Below are 22,530 nucleotides of genomic sequence, written 5' to 3'. Positions count from 1 at the left end.
AAGTCATACCCCACACAAGTCTATAAATGTCTAGAACTGAAACTGTTGCAACATAGGAGTACCCACGTGGAACATGTTGATACTGCTCTCCATTCTCCGAAAGGTAGTACCGATTTACAACCACATTCACAGTTCCTAAGTATAAATTTTTTTATGCCTTCACCAATGGCCAGAGTAATTTTTTAAAGTTTTATGACAATATGCTAGATGAAAATGATACTGTTTTAATTTGCACTGCATACACTAATGGTGATTTTGAACTTATTTTCATATTTATTGGATAATTGTATTTCTGCTTTTTTAAGCCGCCTGTCCTGTCCTCTGCTAATTTTTTCCATTAGTGGGATGGAGGGGTAAAGTGAGAGTGATTCATTTATCTTCTCTTTTTGAGACAGGGTCTCACTTTGTTACCTGGGCTAGAGTGCAGTGGGATTATAATAGCTCACTGCAACCTCAAAACTGCTGGGCTCAAGTAATCCTCCTGTTTCAGCCTCCTGAGTAGCTGAACTACAGGTGTGTGCCATGACGCCCGGCTAATTTTTCTATTTTTGTAGAGATGGGGTCTCACTCTTGCTCAAGCTGGTCTTGGACTCCTGAACTCAAGCAATCCTCCCACATTGCCCTTCATTTATCTTTTTTCCCATAAATTACAAGAGCTCTATTTGTATGAAGAACATTAAAATTTGGTCTGCTGTATATGTTACAAATACGTTATCTCATTTGTAATATGCCTTTAACCTGTATGTACTCATATCTACCCATCTTTTCATTTATGACTTCTGCTGTTATTGCTATGCCAACACAGGGCTGCCATACCTTCATATAGTGCAAATATTTACTTATTTTTTTTCCACTGAACTTAATGCTCTCTTCTTTTTACATTTAAATATCCAAGAAATATAGAAGAAGTGACAGTATGGTGCAAATGTCATCTTTAATTTTATTGTTAGTTCTCTTTCCAAATAATCCATTTATTCTCCACCGATTTGAAATGATACCTTTATAATACATGAATTACCTACAAAAATTTGTCTCTTCTGGGTTTTGCTATTCTGTGTCAGTAATCTTTCTGTCTGTTTCTATGCAAAACCAAATTGCTTTAACTGTAGTGTTCAGAAATGTTTTTATATTTGATGACGCAAGTCCCCCATCACTAGTCCTTTTTAAATGGTCCAACATGTTTTTATTAAAATTTTACTAAATTTATTTATTTATTTATTTATTTATTTTAGACAGATTCTCACTCTGTTGAACTGGCTACAGTGCCGTGACATCAGCTTAGCTCACAGCAACTTCAAACTCCTGAGCTCAAGCAATCCTTCTGTCTCAGCCTCCCGAGTAGCTCAGACTACAGGCATGCGCCACCATGCCCAGCTAATTTTTCTACATATTTTTAGTTGGCCAATTAATTTCTTTATATTTTTAGTAGAGATGGAGTCTCGCTCTTGCTCAGGCTGGTTTCAAACTCCTGACCTTAAGCAATCCTCCTGCCTAGGCCTCCCAGAGTGTTAGGATTACAGGCGTGAGCCACCGTGCCCACCCTACTAAATTTATTGATTCAGGCAAATTTGACAGCTTGCTTTATTGAGGTTTCAGGAACACAGTAAATTCTTCCAATTATTTAGTTAGTTAGTTGGTTAGTTTCTTTGTTTTTAATCTGAGAGGTCTGAGCCATTTCCAATTATTTAAGTCTCATCCATAAATCCAACAGAGCTTTGTACTTTTTGTTTTGTAAATTATATCCATTTTGTGCTACTTTATTTCTAGGCATTCTATATTTCATTATATTTGTAGCATTTTTTTGCCAGAATATTTTGAATTTTGGCCATATTATTAAAAGTCTCATTAAAAAATATTAATAGTTTCCAGCTTTTTCTCTTAGCTTTAGAGGTAAATAATTATATTGTCATTGAATAACAGAAATTACATTTTTTCATTTAAATATTTAGATTTCATTTGCTTTTATTGACTTGTATTGGCTAAAACATCTATGAAAACATCGAACAGCAGCAGTGTGGTATATTTTTATTTCTTTCCCAATTTTCATGACATACCTGAAATGTAGTCTTAGGTAGATACATATTTTTTATCATGTTAATGAAGAATACATTTTTATTCTTAGTTTACTATAGTTTTTTCATTTTATATCAGGACTATTGAATTCTAGCGTATGTTTTTATAACATTTGATTAGATAAACTTATGATTTTGATCCTTTAACTTATTAGTGAAATGAATTTCATGAATAGGTTTCCTAACACTTGAGCCAGCTATACACTATTCTTACAATAATACCTCTTTGGTTATAGTGCATTATTCTTTTAAGGTATTGATAAATTTGCTTTCCTTTCATTTAGAACTTCTGCTCATAAATGAGATTGCATATAAGTAAGACTGACATGCAAACTTCTTTTAGCATGCTATTGTGTCAGAATCTGATTACCAGGATTACAAAATGAACAGAGCTCTGCATCGTTTTCTATGCTATCTCCTATACACATGTTCGATAGCTTTGTCTATTAAATCACTGAGGCACTACATTTTAAACCAACTTATCCAAGGTAGTGGAAGAATAAAGAAAAAGAAATCTCATTGGAAGGCCAAGGTAGGAGGATCGTTTGAGGCCAGGAATTTGAGACCATTCTGAGCAATGAATGTAGTGAGATCTCATTGTTACAAAAAAGTATTAACAGAAAAATTAGCTGGGTATGGTGGCACACTTTTGTAGTCCCAGCTACTTGGCAGGCTAAGGCAGGAGGATCACTTGAACCCAGAAGTTTGAGGTTACAGTGAGCTATGATGACATCCCTGAACTCTAGCACAGGCAACAGAGCAAGACCCTGTCTTAAAAAAAAAAAAAAAAAAAACTACTTTGGGGAACTACCTATTATTAATAGTTCATGATTAGCTTTCTCTTTTAAATATTAAAATGAATCATCCTGGTATAAGAATAAAAACAGGCCAGGTGTGGTGGCTCACGCCTGAGCTCAGGAGTTCGAGACCAGCCTTAGCAAGAGCAAAACCCCATCTCTACTAAAAATAGAAAGAAATTAATTGGCCAACTAAAAATATATAGAAAAAATTAGCTGGGCATGGCAGCACATGCCTGTAGTCCCAGCTACTCCGGACACTGAGGCAGGAGGATCTCTTGAGCCCAGGACTTTGAGGTTGCTATGAGCTAGGCTGATGCCACGGCACTGTAGCCCAGGCAACAGAGTGAGACTCTGTCTCAAAACAAAAACAAAAACAAAAAAGAAAACAAACAAAAAAAAAAAAAAATAAAAAAAAAAAAATAAAACAAAAACAAAAACAAAACAAAAAACAAAAAGAATAAAAACACATTTACCCTTCCAATAATGCTAATTAAAAAATAAATAAATAAAAACACAAGGAAGCAAAAGTATACAGAGAATGACCTTCTAGGATGGTATTTAGTGGGATAAAAGGTACACACAAATCGGGAAGGACAGGTGGTGGTAAAACAGTATAAACATTTTTTAAAATAAAAATCTTTATCCCCCATCAAACATCAAATAAATTTCAGATGGATTAAATGAGGGAAAAAGACCCATAACTTCTTTACATCAGAAATGTCAGAAACCATAGTTGTACTATGTACATCACGCAGTTATATAAAGAAATAAAGAAAACCTACATGTTGCTAAGCAGTGATCTCCAGGTTATACTGTCAAGTACAACAAGTGAGGCACAGCACAGTACATATGCTAAGCTACCTTTTATCTCAGGAGATATATATATATATACATCCCCCCACACACACATATTAGCTTTTTAAAGAATGGACACAAGACCCAGAAGCTAATAGAAACAGTCCCTTGCAGAAAGGACAATACAGTGGAGACAAAAGAGAAGGAAGCTTGACTTCTCTAAATATACCTTGTTTTGTAGTTCTGACTTTAGAATCATGTAAATGTTTTACATAATTATAAAACAAAATTAAATCCAGTTGAAAAAAATTCTTAAAAATCAAAAGGAAAATAAAACAAATGAACCCACCCATTTATCAAATTGGTAGCTTAACAAGAGAATTAATTTAAGTGAAATGAAATAGTAATTTTTTTTAAGAGAAAGGGTGGTGTTCTGTTGCCCAGGCTAGAGTGCAGTGGCATGATCATAGCTCACTGTAACATTGAACTCCTGGGCTAAAATGATCCTCCCGCTTCAGCATCCTGAGTAGCTGAGACTATAGGCAAGGGCCACTGAGTCTAGCTTAAATTTTTAAAAACATATAATCTCTAATAGAAATAGAAACTAAGAACAAGAACATAAAATCCATAAAATAAATAAAAAGGCTAAAAAACATAAAATTCAAGAAGTGTACATTATAACAAAAAAGTTACTGAATGAGATACAATATCCAATACTGTCAAGTATACAGTGTAAATGGCAACAGACACTGCTAATAAAGGGTGAATTGGTACAACTTTTGGATGTGAACCAAGAACCTAAAAATTCTTTGATTCTGTTCATCAAATATTTAATGAATGCCTACTATATGTCAAGGCCATACAGTACTTAAAGGTATTTTTTTTTTTTTGAGACAGTCTTGCTCTGTTACCTGGGTAGAATGTGGTGGTGTCAGGCTAGCTCAGTCACCTCAAACTCCTGGGCTCAAGGGATCCTCCTGCCTCAGCCTCCTGAGTAGCTGGGAAGATAGGTATGTGCTACCACACCCGGCTAATTTTTTCTATTTTTAGTTGGCTGACTAATTTATTTCTATTTTTAGTAGAGAAGGGATCCCGCTCTTGCTGAGGCTGGTCTTGAACTTCTGACCTCAAGCAATCCTCCCACCTTGGCCTCCCAAGAGTGACAGGATTACAGGCGTGAGCCACCGCACCCGACCTACTTACAACTATTAACACTGTCTTGAAAACAAGAAAATGTCTTTAATGATTATAGTAATTACATGTTCAAAATACAATGTTGGGGCTGGGTACAGTGGCTCATGCCTATAATCCTAGCACTCTGGGAGGCCAGGGTGAGAGGATCGCTTGAGCTCAGGAGTTTGAGACCAGCTTGAGAAAGAGCAATACCCCATCTCTACTAAAAATAGAAAAATCAGCCAGGCATTGTAGTGGGCATCTGTAGTCTCAGCTACTCAGGAGGCTGAGGGAGGAGGATGGCTTGAGCCCAGGAGTATGAGGCTGTAGTGAGCTACAATCGTGCCACTGTACCCTATCCTAGGCAAAGTGAGACCCCCACCTCTAAAAAAAATAAAATTAAAAGAATTTTGGAATCATAATACTTATTTTTTTAACCTAAGATAGAAAATGTTGTATCTACATGAGTCAATGTGAGATGAGAATAACACATACAGACACAGACACTGCCCACCAATACCCTGTAAGAAAAGAAACATGCTAAATTGTTAACAGTGGTTACTTCTAGGTATGGAGATGACAAGTAATGTTTGGTATTTCCTCCCACAAGCAGGCATTACTTTTATTTTTCCTTTTCCTTCCTCCTCAGGCTTTATTGGGCTTTCATTATTTGAGGGAGAGCAGGCAGGCATTGCTTTTAAATCAGAAAACAATTTTGTGCTCTTAAGGTTTTCCCCATCAAAAACAGAAAACAGTCACTCAGAAGCCTCCCTCACCTCTGAAGTGGCCCGAATGATCCCTGAGATGAGGCTGCACAGCTGGTTGCCTCGCGTGCGGGCGGCGGCCAGGTCGATCTGCAGCAGGTCCCTGTGCTGCTCAGAGGCGTCCAGCTGCTGGCTGAGCTGCAGTACCTCCTCCTGCAGGGCGTACAGGCTGCGCAGGCGGCCCTGGCCTTCTTCCCTCCGCAGCCGCTCCTGCTCTGCTTGCTTCAGGCGCTGCTGCTCAGCCTCCCGCAGCTTCAGGTTGAGAATCTACAGAAAGGGCATTCAAGTCACCTCTCCCTAAGGGCTCCTGGGCTTTCTACAATCCTCAAGTCCTACATGGGCTACCTATTTTCCCAGATGGGCTCTGAGCAGGAAAAGGACTTCCCAAGGTCATTTGCACAGAGGCAGGGTGGAGGCCAGGTGCTCCGTGGTGATGGTCCACCAGAACCTGACTCTTCAGGCAGGTTACAGACAGACACCAAACCCCCACAACTGATTCTCCCAGGCTCTGACCTTTGCTCGGTGACGATGCTCAGCTTTTAGCTTCTCTTGGTGCCCCAAGGCTTCTCTGGAGCTGAATGAAAAATGGCAGGGAGGAACAGTGAGGGATGCTTCCTAAAACTGTCTTGCCTCTCCCAAAAGACTCCCTCTTTGGTCATCTTTCCAAGGTTGGTCATTTTTCAAGGTTAGAAGCCTCTCTGCCTGTTTTATTTTCACATTTAAGGACTCAGAAGAAGTTCAACTTTTTCTCCTTGGGATTCCTCTTGGGAAAGAGTTCCAGTTGACCACACTGACATTCCCAATCATAATTCAGGGAGACTCACCTCTTCTCCATCACCTCCCGCAGGTCCTGGAATTCTTTATGCTGTTTCAGTTCCTTCCGTTCATCAAACCGCTTCAGCTGTTCAGATGCCATCTCCGAGAGGGCCCGCACCTTCCTCTCCTGCTCCTCCTGCCATTGCCGCAGGCCTTCCTGGAAAGAATCAGCACCTGCTCTCTGGAGTACCATCACTTTGCTCCTTTACCCCTGGAGGCTACCCTCCCATTGCTCCTTCACACCATCAGAGACACTCCAGGGCATGGAATCATCTGTTTACTTTTCAGAACCCTCTCTCCTTTGGGTTCATCTTTAAACTCAGCTCTCTAAGAAAGCTCCTCCAAATTGCCCCACATGGTTTATGTAACACCAGGGACTTGGCAACATATTATCCAACAGCCACGCCCTTTTAAGCTTCCATCCTGTGTATTCTTTTTTTTTTTTTTTTGAGACAGAGTCTCGCTTTGTTGCCCAGGCTAGAGTGAGTGCCATAGCATCGGCCTAGCTCACAGCAACCTCAAACTCCTGGGCTCAAGCAATCCTGCTGCCTCAGCCTCCCAAGTAGCTGGGACTACAGGCATGTGCCACCATGCCCAGCTAATTTTTTCTATATATATTAGTTGGCCAATTAATTTATTTGTATTTATAGTAGAGACGGGGTCTCGCTCTTGCTCAGGCTGGTTTCGAACTCCTGACCTGGAGCAATCCGCCCGCCTCAGCCTTCCAGAGTGCTAGGCCTTGGCCTCTCAGAGTGTTAGGATTACAGGCATGAGCCACCATGCCTGGCCTCTTTTTTTTTTGACACAGAGTCTCACTCTGTTGCCCGGGCTAGAGTGCCGTGGCATCAGCCTAGCTCACAGCAACATCAAACTCCTGGGCTCAAGTGATCCTCCTGCCTCAGCCTCCCCAGTAGCTGGTACTACAGGTGAGCGCCACCATTCCCGGCTAATATTATTTTTAAGTTGGCCGATTAATTTCTTTCCATTTTTATTAGAGATGGGGTCTTGCTCTTGCTCAGGCTGGTCTTGAACTCCTGACCTAGAGTGATCCACCCGCCTCGGCCTCCCAGAATGCTAGGATTACAGGCGTGAGCCACTGTGCCCGGACCGCATCCTGTGTATTCTTATGAGGGTTTCATGGTAATCCACAGAAAGCCTTATTCTAATACCATAAACATGCTACCTACATTCCTGTCTCACTGCTTTCCTCATGTTATTATCTCTGCCAGGAAGATTCTTCTCTCCTACTCCAATAAGGAAAATCCCCTTCCTCAGTACCTAAAGGTACCAGATATTTCACTTATTTCATGAGAGCACTTTCGTATGGTTTTTAAGGGCAATTTGACATTTTAACTATCAAAATTTAAAGTGTATATATCCTTTGACACCTATTCCATTTTAGGAATTTATCCTAAGAAAATACTCGCATTTGTGTGCAAAGATATATGTAAAAGGATGCTCACTGCAGCCCAGTTGATGATGGCAATACATTTAAAATGATTTAAATTAACTCAGAAATGATGAAATTATTACATACATACTGTACTGTAGTCATAGTGTAGAAAACTGTGCAGCCCTTAAAGAGGATGAGATGCTATATACTGGCATGGAAATATGTCAAAATATATTGTTAAGACATTATGTTAGTCTTTTCTATTGTATTTATTTATTTATGTATTTTTATAGAGATAGGGATTTGCTATGTCACCCAAGCTGGAGTGCCATAGTGCAACCACACCTCACTGCAGACTCGAACTCTGGGGATCAAGCAAGTGGCTGGGACTACAGGTGCATGCCACCACACCTGGCTAATTTTTTTATTTTTTATTTTTTTGAGACAGGGTCTCACTCCGTTGCCCTGGCTAGAGTGCCATGGCGTCAGCCTAGCTCACAAAACCTCAAACCCTTGACTGTCAGGTGTTCTGCATAGAATTTTTCAAAAAAAGAGAAAATAAAAACAAACAACAACAACAAAAAAACCCCCCTCAAACTCCTGGGCTCAAGTGATCCTTCTGCCTCAGCCTCCTTAGTAGCTGGGACTACAGGAATGCGTCACCATGCCTGGCTAATTTTTCTATATATTTTTAGTTGACCAATTAATTTCTTTCTACTTTTTTTTTTTTTAAGGTTTTTTTTTTTTTGTTTTTTTTTTTTGAGACAGAGTCTCACTTTGTTGCCCAGGCTAGAGTGAGTGCCGTGGCATTAGCCTGGCTCACAGCAACCTCAATCTCCGGGGCTCAGCGATCCTACTGCCTCAGCCTCCCAAGTAGCTGGGACTACAGGCATGTGCCACCATGCCCAGCTAATTTTTTTGTATATATATTTTTAGTTGGTCAATTAATTTATTTCTATTTTTGGTAGAGATGGGGTCTCGCTCAGGCTGGTTTTGAACTCCTGACCTTGAGCAATCCGCCCGCCTCGGCCTCCCAAAGTGCTAGGATTACAGGCGTGAGCCACTACGCCCGGCCTCTTTCTACTTTTTTTCGTAGAGACAGGGTCTTGCTCTTGCTAAGGCTGGTTTTGAACTCCTAACCTTGAGGATCCTCTGGCCTTGGGCTCCCAGAGTGCTAGGATTACAGGCATGAGCCACCACGCTAGGTCTTACCTGGCTAATTTTTAAAAATTTATTTTGTAAAGATGGGGTCTCACTATGTTGCCCAGGCTGGTCTTTAACTCCTGCCTCAAGTGATCCTTCCACCTTGGCCTCTCAAAGTGCTGAGATTATAGGCATGAGCCAATTTTCCTGGCCTGTTATTTTATTTTAAAACTTATTTTAGGCCGGGCGCTGTGGCTCACGCCTGTAATCCTAGCTCTTGGGAGGCCGAGGCGGGCGGATTGCTCAAGGTCAGGAGTTCGAAACCAGCCTGAGCAAGAGCGAGACCCCGTCTCTACTATAAATAGAAAGAAATTAATTGGCCAACTGATATATATATAAAAAAAAAAAATTAGCCGGGCATAGTGGCGCATGCCTGTAGTCCCAGCTACTCGGGAGGCTGAGGCAGAAGGATCACTGGAGCCCAGGAGTTTGAGGTTGCTGTGAGCTAGGCTGACGCCACGGCACTCACTCTAGCCTGGACAACAAAGCGAGACTCTGTCTCAAAAAAAAAAAAAAAAAAAAACTTATTTTAGGCCGGGCGCTGTGGCTCACGCCTGTAATCCCAGCACTCTGGGAGGCCGAGGCGGGCAGACTGATCGAGGTCAGGAGTTCGAAACCAGCCTGAGCAAGAGCGAGACCCTGTCTCTACTATAAAAATAGAAAGAAATTAACTGGCCAACTAATATATATAGAAAATATCAGCCGGGCATGGTGGCGCATGCCTGTAGTCCCAGCTACTCGGGAGGCTGAGGCAGGAGAATCGCTTGAGCCCAGGAGTTTGAGGTTGCTGTGAGCTAGGCTGATGCCACAACACTCACTCTAGCCCGGGCAGCAAAGCGAGACTCTGTCTCAATAAAAAAACAAACAAAAAAACACAAAATAATAAAGTCAAATAAATTAATTAAAATAGTGCTTTCTTCTCCCCAAGAAGATGTAAAAGTCCCATCTTCTCAGTATAAGCTTATTTGACAACCCCAGACCATTTTCAAATTTTGGAGAAGTAGATGGAAGCCAGGAAAGCCTAAGTAATTTTCCTAAAATCACACGTAAAACAGAAGAGCCAGGATTTGAAAGCAGATTTGACTTCACTCTTGACTTCTATTATACTTCCTCCCCAAATGAACAGTGGATATACAGAGTGGTGTACAGAGGGCATTCCTAAGCCCTGGGGAACTGCAGTTCAGTGTGGCTCCCTAGGGTCAAGCCTGCTTCATTTCACAGCGTCACCTACCGTTCCTTTCATTCTGTGTACCAGTTCGTACATTCGGATGCAGCCTTCCACTTTGATCCCCCGGGAAGATTGAAGTACCACAGATTCTGTATGTGGGGACTCCTGTTTGTCCTACATGGAAATAAGATGAAAGGAATTAAGCTTTTAACATGGTAAAGTTGGTGTTAACTCTTCTAGACAAAGATCACATTCCAACTTATGAACAACCACCAATAATAACAATAAAAAATTAAAAAAAAAAAACAAGGTAAGCCAGAAACAGGGCATTTTGGGGTGGCCTGTGTCCCCTTTGTATTCCCATTTGTTTGATGAGCCTGACATTTTGTGTTGAAAATTCTCTATATTGTCTGTGTTTGTCATTTGTGAGTTTTGTTACAACATTTAAAAAGTTCCATCAAGGCCGGGCGCGGTGGCTCACGCCTGTAATCCTAGCACTCCGGGAGGCCGAGGCGGGCAGATTGCTCGAGGCCAGGAGTTCGAAACCAGCCTGAGCAAGAGCAAGACCCCGTCTCTACTATAAATAGAAAGAAATTAATTGGCCAACTAATATATATAGAAAAAATCAGCCGGGCACGGTGGCGCATGCCTGTAGTCCCAGCTACTTGGGAGGCTGAGGCAGGAGGACTGCTTGAGCCCAGGAGTTTGAGGTTGCTGTGAGCTAGGCTGATGCCACGGCACTCACTCTAGCCTGGGCAACAAAGTGAGACCCTGTCTCAAAAAAAAAAAAAAAGTTCCATCAAAAAGTCCCTTGGAAAAAATTCTGGCTGAAAGGTCAACTTATAACTATGAACCTATGTCTAGGAAAAACAGTTTTATTATAATCCAGTATATGTGCTGGAGTGTGAGAAAAAGTGGCTGTTAAATAAAACTTTAAATTATTTTTTTTTTTTTTTTTTTTTTTGAGACAGAGTCTCGCTTGTTGCCCAGGCTAGAGTGAGTGCCGTGACGTCAGCCTAGCTCACAGCAACCTCAAACTCCTGGGCTCAAGCAATCCTGCTGCCTCAGCCTCCCGAGTAGCTGGGACTACAGGCATGCGCCACCATGCCCGGCTAATTTTATATATATATATTAGTTGGCCAATTAATTTCTTTCTATTTATAGTAGAGACGGGGTCTCGCTCTTGCTCAGGCTGGTTTCGAACTCCTGACCTCGAGCAATCCGCCCGCCTCAGCCTCCCAGAGTGCTAGGATTACAGGCGTGAGCCACCGCGCCCGGCTTTAAATTATTTTTTAAAAAAAGTAAAGCTAGGAATAAAAACTCATACAGAACCAATGATAAGATCTGTATACTTTAAGAGCAGGTATACATTTTACTCTAACCTTTTTCCAGTAGTCAACACAAAAAGGGAGACCTTATCAGTTAAACATAAGAAATATTCATGAGGAAAAAAAAATCTAATTGGGCCGGGCGCGGTGGCTCAAGCCTGTAATCCTAGCACTCTGGGAGGCCGAGGCGGGCGGATTGCTCGAGGTCAGGAGTTCGAAACCAGCCTGAGCAAGAGCAAGACCCCGTCTCTACTATAAATAGAAAGGAATTAATTGGCCAACTAATATATATATAGAAAATTAGCCGGGCGTGGTGGCGCATGCCTATAGTCCCAGCTACTCGGGAGGCTGAGGCAGAAGGATTGCTTGAGCCCAGGAGTTTGAGGTTGCTGTGAGCTAGGCTGACGCCACGGCACTCACTCTAGCCTGTACAACAAAGCGAGACTCTGTCTCAAAAAAAAAAAAAAAAAAATCTAATTGCTCATAAAATTTATTATATTATTCTTGGTACTAAGAATAGAAGGGAATCTCTCCTTCTGAGTTTTCATCAAGAGAACACTGAACAATGCAGTAAACAGCTGCAATAGGAAGCAATCATTATTTTCTCCAGCATATGGTCACTGTCACATGACGGTATTAAACACTTTAACTTTGCAGCAACCGTAGCTTTTGTCTTGAACTGATTAAAACCTTACCTTGGTTCCATTCGGTGTTGCAGAGGAGGCTGGTGAGCAGGCAGAGTGTCTGACAGGAGATTTGAGAACACATGAGGCTTGGTCTAGGGCTGAAGTGTACCTAGGAGATGGTGAGGTCTCAGAGGGTGGTGGGTTCTCCTGTGTATGCGGTAGGACGTGATCTACCACCCATCCAGAGTAAGAAGATAGTTTGGGAAGAGTCATACATTCTTCTAAAACATCCTAGGGAAAAGAAAAGGGTTACACCCAACTTGCATGTCAACTGATCTAAGCCCAATCTACCATATGCCTTCCTGAACATCTAATAAGGCCTAAATAATAAATACTAGGCCGGGCACAGTGGCTCACGCCTGTAATTCTAGCACTCTGGGAGGCCAAGGCAGGCGGATTGCTCGAGGTCAGGAGTTCGAAACCAGCCTGAGCAAGAGCGAGATCCCGCCTCTACTATAAATAGAAAGAAAATTAATTGGCCAACTAATATATATAGAAAAAAATTAGCTGTGCATGGTGGCGCATGCCTGTAGTCCCAGCTACTCGGGAGGCTGAGGCAGAAGGAGATTGAGGAGCCCAGGAGATTGAGGTTGCTGTGAGCTAGGCTGACGCCAGGGCACTCACTCTAGCCTGGGCAACAAAGCGAGACTCTGTCTCAAAAATAATAATAATAATAATAATACCACGCTTGACTAGCTTTGTAAAAAAAAAATAATAATAATAATAATAATAATAATAATAATAAATACCAAAGACCCAAAGTAATTGTGTTAATATTAACAGAGATGAGCTTTGGGCTGGAGCCGCCATCTTCCAGTAATTCGCCAAAATGACAAACACAAAGGGAAAGAGGAGAGGTACCGGATACATGTTCTCTAGGCCTTTTAGAAAACATGGAGTTGTTCCTTTGGCCACATACATAGGAATCTACAAGAAAGGTGATACTGTAGACATCAAGGGAATGGGTACTGTTCAAAAAGGCATGCCCCACAAATGTTACCACGGCAAAACTGGAAGAGTCTACAATGTTACCCAGCATGCTGTTGGAATTGTTGCAAATAAACAAGTTGAGGGCAAGATTCTTGCCAAGAGGATTAATGTGCATAATGAGCACATTAAGCACTCTAAGAGCCAAGATAGCTTCCTGAAACGTGTGAGGAAAAATGATCAGAAAAAGAAAGAAGGTACCTGGGTTCAACTGAAGCGACAGCCTGCTCCACCCAGAGCAGCACACTTTGTGAGAACCAATGGAAAAGAGCCTGAGGTGCTGGGACCTGTTCCCTATGAATTCATGGCGTAATAGGCATAGCACACTTGTGAGAAGCAAAGAAAGGACCTTGAACTACCGGAACCTATTCCCTATGAGTGCATGGCACAGGAGATAAACTTAATAAAAGCCACTGGACTCTAAAAATGTTTCTCTTCATTGTGTAGAAGTGTGGTGGCCCCTTCCCCAAAGAAATATTTAAAGCAAATTTTAATTGTGTACTAATTTATATTAAAAAAATATTAACAGAGATGAAAACAAAGTACAGTGCTTTCTTGATAATGACCCTGAGTTTCCTTCTAAAAAAAATCAGGCTAAAAAAAAAAAAAAAAAAAATCAGGCTAAATAACCCTAACCACACAAAAAGTAACAAAACACAAAGACTGTCATTAAAACATAGTTGAAAGCAACCTAAAACACTGGAATAAATTAGAATACAAGATAAATTTCAAAGGAAACGATCATATACACAACCAGCGGAATATGAGTCATTTAAAAATACAGTTATCCCTCACTTGACAACGGGGATACATTCTGAGAATTGCATTGTTAGGCAATTTCACCACTCTGCAAACATCACAGAATGTACTTTAACAACCCTAGATGATATATATTTTTTTATTTTTATATTTTTCCATATGGAAAACAAAATGTCCTAGCACCTCTATCTATCTATCTATCTATCTATCTATCTATCTATCTATCTATCTATCTATCTGTTTTTTTTGTTGTTGTTGTTTTCTTTTTGAGATTTGTTGCTCAGGCTAGAGTGAGTACCGTGGCATCAACCTAGCTCACAGCAACCTCAAACTCCCGGGCTCAAGCAATCCTGCTGCCTCAGCCTCTGGAGTAGCTGGGACTACAGGCATGTGCCACCACGCCCAGCTAATTGTTTCTATATATATTTTTAGTTGGCCAATTAATTTCTTTCTATTGTTAGATAGGGTCTCACTCTTGCTAAGGCTGGTCTCCAACTCCTGAGTTCAAAGGATCCTCCCACCTTGGCCTCCCAGAGTGCTAGGATTACAGGCATAAGCTACTGGGCCCAGCCCTAGCACCATTGTTGAATATCAACCATTTCCCCGACTTGACCTGCAATGCCACATATCAAGTTTCTATGTATATTCCATTATCTTATGGGACCACTGTGGTATATGTGGTCCTAATTACATTATTGACTGACCAAACTGTCATTTTGTGGCTTAAGACTGCACTGATTGTGAGTCCTATGTAATAACATAATTGACATTCAATTTTTAGTGGAAAAACTAGAGTATAAATACTATTACAAGTATGTAAAATAAAAACAAATGCCACTACACTAGAAAACATGAAGGAAATACATCAGAAGTTATGCTTGAGTAGTAAGTGATATATTTCTCCTTGTTCTAATTTTCTGCACTTCTTAGTTTAATGAACATATACTTTTTAAAATTAAAATATGACGTATTTTTTCAAAAAGCATAGAAAGTGGTAACTGATGTAAAAGCCAATGGCTTAAATGAGATTTATAATACAAATCTATAAAACAAATTCTAGATACTCTCTAGTCTACTTGTGGCCAACTTTATACCAGTTAACTATTATTTCTATATGGTTGGCATACAATGCTTTAAATCAGAGCCTATACCATTTAACTGTAAAGTACATGGCAAATTTTGGCTACGAACTTTATTCAATGCCAATAAATATTACCAGGAAATATGCAGAAACAGTTTAATAATGATTAAGAGCACTGAGTTTAGAACCAGCCTTTCTAAGTTTTAATTCCATCTCTGAATTTCACTTACCTGTTTTACTGCTGGCAAGTTACCTAACCTCTCAGGCCTTAGCTTCATCACTTTTGAATTTTTTTTTATTAGAGACAGGGTTTCATTCTGTCACTCAGGCTGGAGTGTGGTGGCATGATCATAGCTCACCACAACCTCGAACTCCTGGGCTCAAGTGATCCTCCTGCCTCAGCCTCCTGAGTAGCTGGGACTACAGGCTTGTGCCACTGTACCTGGCTAATTATTTTTATTTTTATGTTTTATTTATTTATTTTAGAGATGGGGGTTTCACTATGTTGCCCAGGCTGGTCTTGGACTTTTGGCCTCAAGCGATTCTCCCACCCCTGCTTCCTGAGTCTCTGGCACTACAGGTGCCAGTCACCGTACCCTGCAGCTTCATTCCTTCTAAAATGAGGTAATAAAGGATCCACCTCAAAAGGCTTTGAGAGGATTAAACAAGTAATACATATAAAGAACTTAGACCCATACCTGGCACATAATAAGTACTGAATAATTGCAAACTAATATTTTGTCTAGATCAGTGGTTCCCAAGCAGGAATAATTTTAACCCCTACAGAGTATTTGACAATATCTGGAGGGAGACATTTTGGTCATCAGAACTAGGAGGGTGCTACTGGCATCTAGTGGGAAGAGGCCAGGGGTGCTGCTTAATATCTTACAATGTACATGCCTGAAACAGCAGCCCCCACAAAAAGAATTATCCAACCCAGCCAAAAATGTCAATAGTGCTGTGGTTGAAAACCCCTACTCTAGATCACAGGTTGACATCACATGTTCAGTAAATAGATATTCAGCCCATGGTAAACAATCTGGACATAGAAGCAAATATGCTGATATGCACACTTTATACACTAATGAGGCTGATTTTAAAAATATATTAGAAATAACGTTGAGACAACACTTTTTATTCATTCCTTACACTAGAATTAATTCTAGGAGCAAATTTTCAAGTATGAAATGTAAAGCCATATATACGAATAACACCATAAATAAAGAAAAACTCAATTAACCAACTACAGAAATATAAATGCAATATATATCACAGTTAAGGGCTATTATCCCAATACATAAAGAACTTGCATAAATTAGAAGAAAAACAGCACCAAAACCCTCAATAGAAAAATGTGCAAAGACATAAATAAGCAATTCACAAATAAAGAAATAAAACAGTCTCAACTATATGAAAGGATGTTCAACCTTACCTAAGACAGAAGTGTATAGTAAAACTACACTGAGATCTTATTCTTACCTATTAAATTAGCAAAAAATTAAGAAGTATAATAATGCATTGTGCTGATAAAGCTGTAGGCAAATGGGCATGATTATACATTGCTGATTGGAAGGCAAATTGACATATCCATTATGGAGGGGAATTGGGCAACAAAACTACATCTACATTTACTTTTTGATCCAGTGATCTCACTTCTAGGATTTTATCCTGAAGACATACTTCCCACAAAATGAAAATGCTCATGTATAAGATTATTCACTGTAATACTGTTGTAACTGCAAGACATTGGGAGCAACCTAAAAACCCATACATAGGCCGGGCGTGGTGGCTCATGCCTGTAATCCTAGCACTCTGGGAGGCCAAGGCGGGCAGATCATTTGAGCTCAGGAGTTGAAGACCAGCCTGAGCAACAGTAAGACCGCATCTTTACTAAAAAAAAAATATAGAAAGAAATTAGCTGGACAACTACAAACATATATATAGAAAAAATTAGCCAGGCATGGTGGCGCATGCCTATAGTCCCAGCTACTAGGGAGGCAGTAGGATCACTTGAACCCAGGAGTTTGAGATTGCTGTGAGCTAGGCTGAGGCCACAGCACTCTAGCTCGGGCAACAGAGTGAGACTGTCTCAAAAAAATAAAAACTCATACATAGTAGAGTAGTTGAATTAACTGTGGAACCTCCATACAACAAAATACTATGCAACTGGGAAAGAACTCAAAAACTGATATGGAATGATTTCTAGGCTATATTAGGTAAAAAAAAAGACAAGTACAAAAAAGTTATCTATTTTGTATAGAAAAGAATTGACACAAAACATGTATCAATATGTTTATTTAAGCAAAAATCAACATAGAAACAAGAAAAACTAGAAACCAATGAGACTGCTTACTTATAGGGAGTGGATATGAACTTGGAAGGGGTCAGGGAGTAACCCTTCACTAGCAAACTTTATTGTATAGTTCTGATTTTGTAATCATCTTAATGTTTCACATATTCAAAATAACCAAAATCAACGAGGGTTGGAGAAAAAACTTTAAATGGGATATAAACAAAAATAAATGAATAAAGTAATCATATTGGCTAAGGTGGGAGTGGAGGTGGAACTAACCTAAATAACTTTTTGAACACAGTATTTTAACCACAAACTTTCAGACTAGAAATAAAAAAAAAAAAAACCTGAATTCTAGTTAGTAGATTTGTTTCATGGAGGCATTCCATATTCTAAAATTCAAAAACTATTTTCTATGTATTCTAGGGTTGAGAAAATATATTGTGGATATGGGAGCCAGGTTTCTGATTGTCAGAGAACTGAAAGGGGAAGAGTAGAATGAATCCTATGGTGGAGATACTATTATGAACTCATGGTCTTTAATGTATATAGAAACAGATATAAATGTGGTTTGCATCCCTAGAAGAAATAATGAGAATATCTAGTGCCAGACCCTGGTTTCTAAATATAATTTTACACTAAACAAAACCAGTGGTCTTTGCAGAAAAGGCAGGTTCCAGAGCTGAGGCTGGAAAACATAAGATAAACCTGGAACTTCTTGTTGCATGAGAAAGTAAGGAAGTACTGACAATGACCATGAGGCCCTTTCCCTCCTCCCTTGGCATGGAGGTGCTGGCAAGGCAGTGGATGATTTGGGAAGGTGGGTGGAGGTATGGGCAAGTATGGAGGAGGCTATCAGAAGAGACAACCAGGGTGGTTGGGAGATTGCTACAATGAACTACATAAGTAAATCGATTGAGCAAATAAGTAAATATATTAAGAATAACTAATCCCAGCTCTCTGGGAGGCTGAGGCGGGTGGATTGCTCAAGGTCAGGAGTTCGAAACCAGCCTGAGCGAGACCCAGACCCCGTCTCTACTATAAATAGAAACAAATTAATTGGCCAACTATATAGAGAGAAAACAAAATTAGCCAGGCATGGTGGCGCATGCCTGTAGACTCAGCTACTCAGGAGGCTGAGGCAGAAGGATTGCTTGAGCCCAGGAGTTTGAGGTTATTGTGAGCTAGGCTGACGCCACCACACTCACTCTAGCCTGGGCAACAAAGCAAGACTCTGTCTCAAAAAAAAAAAAAAAAAAAAAAAAGAATAACAAGAGCCAAATTTACAAACATAGATGCGGGAAAATTAAAAAGAACCCTGAGCGAGGCATGGGATTGGAAATGGTATTTATATGTGTGAACCCACGGTTTCATAATATATATGTACATACAAATAGAGAAATAGTTATAGATAGTATATAAGTGCAAATGCGTGTACATATATACATACATAGATTTCCTAGCTCCATCAACTGAGAATGCTTAGAAGCAATGGTACTCAAGCAACAATGAGCACCTGAACTAGATCTTAGTTTCTACACAGTACTGTCTTCCACTTCAAAAGAATCAGGCTCAGCCAGGCGTGGTGGCTCACTCCTGTAATACTAGCACTCTGGGAGGCCGAGGCGGGCGGATTGCTTGAGGTCAGGAGTTCGAAACCAGCCTGAGTGAGACCCCGTCTCTACTAAAAATAGAAAGAAATTAATTGACCTCTAAAAATATATATACAAAAACTTAGCCGGGCATAGTGGTGCATGCCTGTAGTCCCAGCTACTCGGGAGGCTGAGGCAGTAGGAATCTCTTGAGCCCAGGAGATTGAGGATGCTGTGAGCTAGGCTGATGCCACGGTACTCACTCTAGCCTGGGCAACAAAGTGAGACTCTGTCTCAAAAAAAAGAATCAGGCTCTTTGGAGAAACAGCCTTTTCTAGGGTTGGCCCCTGGGACACCTTGTTGTGTCAAAAAGGAAGGAAATGTCAATGAATGATAGAAACATGTCAAATGAACACAAGAGCCAATTTAAAGACGCTCCCACTGGGCAAACCTGGGACACCTTTTTTCTTTTTTTCTAATTTTTATGGATACATAATAGTCATACATATTTATGTGGTACATATATTTTGATACAAGCATACAAAATCTCGGACATTTAAAATAAAATAAATAAATAATGCAATGGATTATAACTCACTGAATCAAATGGGCACGCATAAATTCATACTGATGTAACTAAACAGTGAAAAGAAAGCTTCTCCTTATAGCAGAATGCCAACTAACAAATGTATTAATAGAAGGAATGGTGGATATAAAGAGACCTGAGAGATAACAATGTGACCAGGTGATCAAGGTTAGCAACACAAAGTGTTGGGACAGGTTGATATCTGTGTCCCTCCTCATGTGACTTACTGAGAACATGGCATCATTCTGTAGTATTCCATTTAAGAATGCATAACCTGAGGCCAGGTGTGTGCATGTAATTCTAGCACTTCGGGAGGCTGAGGCGGGAGGATTGCTTGAGGTCAGGAGTTGGAGACCAGCCTGAGCAAGAGCGAGACCCCATCCACAAAAAAAAAATAGAAAAATTAGCTGGGCATGGTGGTGCGCCTGTAGTCTCAGCTACTCTGGAGGCTGAGGCAGGAGGATCACTTGAGCCCAAGCGTTTGAGATTGCAGTGAGCTATGATGATGGCACTTTATTTATTTATTTATTTTTACCTATACCAAGGCACTGCATTTTAGTAGCCACGCGACAGAGTGAGACCCTGTCTCAAATAGAAAAGGAAACTCTAAATGTATAAGCTGTGTCTGATGGTTTGAAAGCACCAAACCTAGGCTGGGAGTTAACCTATGGAATGTAAGGTCTGTATACTTTAAAACTGTCAACGACATAAAAGTCGGGAAAATACTTTAGAATTGTTTCCCACACAAGTCTGAAGAGACAGGACAACTTCCTGCCTGAAGCTAACTACCAGCAACTCGGGGATAGGAGCTCTGCTTTAACTGTCTCCACATCATCCCACCTCCAGAACAGGGCTTTGCAAATACTAGGTACAATGACCACGTCCCGATTAACTTTACAGGTCAGCCAAATGTCATCTAAAAACTTGATCACTTCACCGGCAGCAATGGGTAACGTCGTGTTAATCATGCGCTGCTAAATCTGGAGTTCCTAGCACAGGAGACGCAGTAAATTAACTGACCCTGAAAGGCCAGGATTGCTTTGACAACATAAGAGGAAGCGCCGAACTCTGGCTGGGGGTAGCAATGAAGCCTTCGGACAGCAGAGCGCCTCTGAAGTAAGGGGAGATCTCCGAACGGCTAGAATAGGCTAGAAACTCTATAGCACAGGCAGACACACAAACAGGAGTCAAGAAATAAATGCAAGGTGTTAGAACGCACGGCATCCCGGGCGCAGGACGCGCCAAGGGCTAAGCAAGAGCAAGGTACCGTCGCGAGGGGCCAGAGGGCCTACCCCTCCGAGGCGACCGCTCACCTCGCCCCGCAGCAGCCAGTCGCGGTGGTAGCAAAGGCGACCTTTGTTGGAACTGCGCAGAGCCTGCAGGGTCTCCCAGCAGCGACCCTCGGACGGCATGGTCCGCCCTCTTGCAGCTTCTGAGAGGCGCCGCTTGTGACAAAACAAGCCCTCGAATCGGCCGCCGGCGAAGGGGCGCTAGCTTCCGCTTCCGGGGCACGCACGCAACGCAGCACAGCCCCTCCCCTATCGGCCCCACGCCCCACCGCCGGCGGCGAGCCTGCCCATCAGCGCGCCTGCGCGCAGGGTCCGGCCGCTGGGGCTCGCCCTGCCGGGGGAGCGCTGGCCTGGGGGGGTCTCTGTGTTGAAGAAAATCGTACGTGCATTGAGGATTCGGGCAAACTAGAGCCCTTATACACCGTCCATGGGATTGTAAAATGGGGCAGCTGCTGCGGAAGAGTCTGGCAGTCCCCCATGTCTACGCAACGACTTGTACATACATGAACGTTCATAGCAGCGTTATTCATAATAGCCAAAAAGTGAAAGTAACCCGTGTGTCCATCAATTGGTGAATGAATAAAATATGGTGCTATATGTAGGGTTCCCCAGTTCCCTCCAATTTCTGTGTCGTGACTATCACAGACTGCCTTGATGTTCTCAGGCACTAATAAACGTAAGTTTTTGCCCGAAACACTGAAAGAAACTAGCCGTGCCCCTGAGACGAATCCCTCAAACTCTCATGCAAACTCCATACCTTGATCCCCCATCGCTGTGGACATACCTGGGCAGAAGACCCTTTCCCTCTCGCTGTCAGCCTGGAGAACTGCTGGGGCACTCTGTATGTAAATTCCCCTGGTAAGCGCTTTGGACTGATCACCCTGGCCCTTAGTGCTTCCTTGGAATCCCAATCACCCCATCTCCAGAGGGTTTGGGGCATTCCCTTGTGGGGAATTCCTCTGCAGCAGCTTTTGGGGCAATTCCAGTGTGGGTTGCCAAGAGAGAAAACAGTATATCCATATACTAGAATATTATTCAGCAGTAAAAGTATACAGTACTGATAACATGCTACAATGTGAATCCAGAAACATGCTAAGTGAAAGAAGCCACATAATGGATGATTCCATTTACATGAAGTGTCTAGAACAGGCAAATCCACAGAGCCAGAGACTGTGGTTGCCAGCTGGAAGATGGAAATGGGGAATGACCGCTTATGGGTTAAGTTTCCTCTCCAGGGTGATGAAAATGATCTAGAATTAGATAATGGTGATAGTTGCACAACTTGCTGAATACGCTAAAAACAACTGAAATTTATAGTATGTGAATAATATCTCAATAATGAGTCACAATTGCTCAGGGACCTGACTTTTTTTTTTCATTTTCTCCCTTCATCCAAGTGTTTTAATTATTATGGGTAGATAATAGTTATATATCTTTATAGGGTACATGTGATGTTTTGATACAGGCATACAATGTGAATTAATCAAATCAAGGTAATTGGGGTATCCAACACCTCAGTAATTTATCATTTGTTAGGAACATTCCAATTCCACTCTTTATTTTAAAGCATACCCTAAATTAATTATAATCACTGTTGTACTATCAAATACGGTTCATTGTATCTAACTATATTTTTACACCCATTAACCATCCCCACTTTCTCCCTGCTACTTTTCCCAACCTCTGGTAACCACCATTCTACTCTTTCTCTGGCTTTTTGACCCTTCTATCCCCATTGTTCTATG

At 41.2% G+C, this 22,530-nt stretch overlaps 1 protein-coding gene across 1 annotated transcript in view; it reads right to left on the bottom strand.

Moving 5' to 3' along the window:
• GLE1 (GLE1 RNA export mediator) overlaps positions 1–20,983 on the bottom strand; it is a 33,571-nt gene extending 12,588 nt beyond the window's left edge. The window contains exons 1-6 of the mRNA XM_020289512.2: positions 20,810–20,983; positions 12,208–12,429; positions 10,248–10,358; positions 6,429–6,577; positions 6,118–6,178; positions 5,617–5,871 (exon numbers count right to left, since the gene is read on the bottom strand). Coding sequence (XP_020145101.2) covers positions 5,617–5,871; positions 6,118–6,178; positions 6,429–6,577; positions 10,248–10,358; positions 12,208–12,429; positions 20,810–20,908 — 897 coding nt within the window. The 5' untranslated portion in view covers positions 20,909–20,983. The remainder of the gene's footprint in view (positions 1–5,616; positions 5,872–6,117; positions 6,179–6,428; positions 6,578–10,247; positions 10,359–12,207; positions 12,430–20,809) is intronic.
• Positions 20,984–22,530: the final 1,547 nt, after the last annotated feature.

The sequence above is a fragment of the Microcebus murinus genome, chromosome 12 (assembly GCF_040939455.1).
Source record: "Microcebus murinus isolate Inina chromosome 12, M.murinus_Inina_mat1.0, whole genome shotgun sequence".
NCBI lineage: Eukaryota > Metazoa > Chordata > Mammalia > Primates > Cheirogaleidae > Microcebus > Microcebus murinus.
The sequence above is the reverse complement of the archived record's forward strand: the minus strand, read 5'-3'. Positions and strand labels throughout refer to the sequence as shown.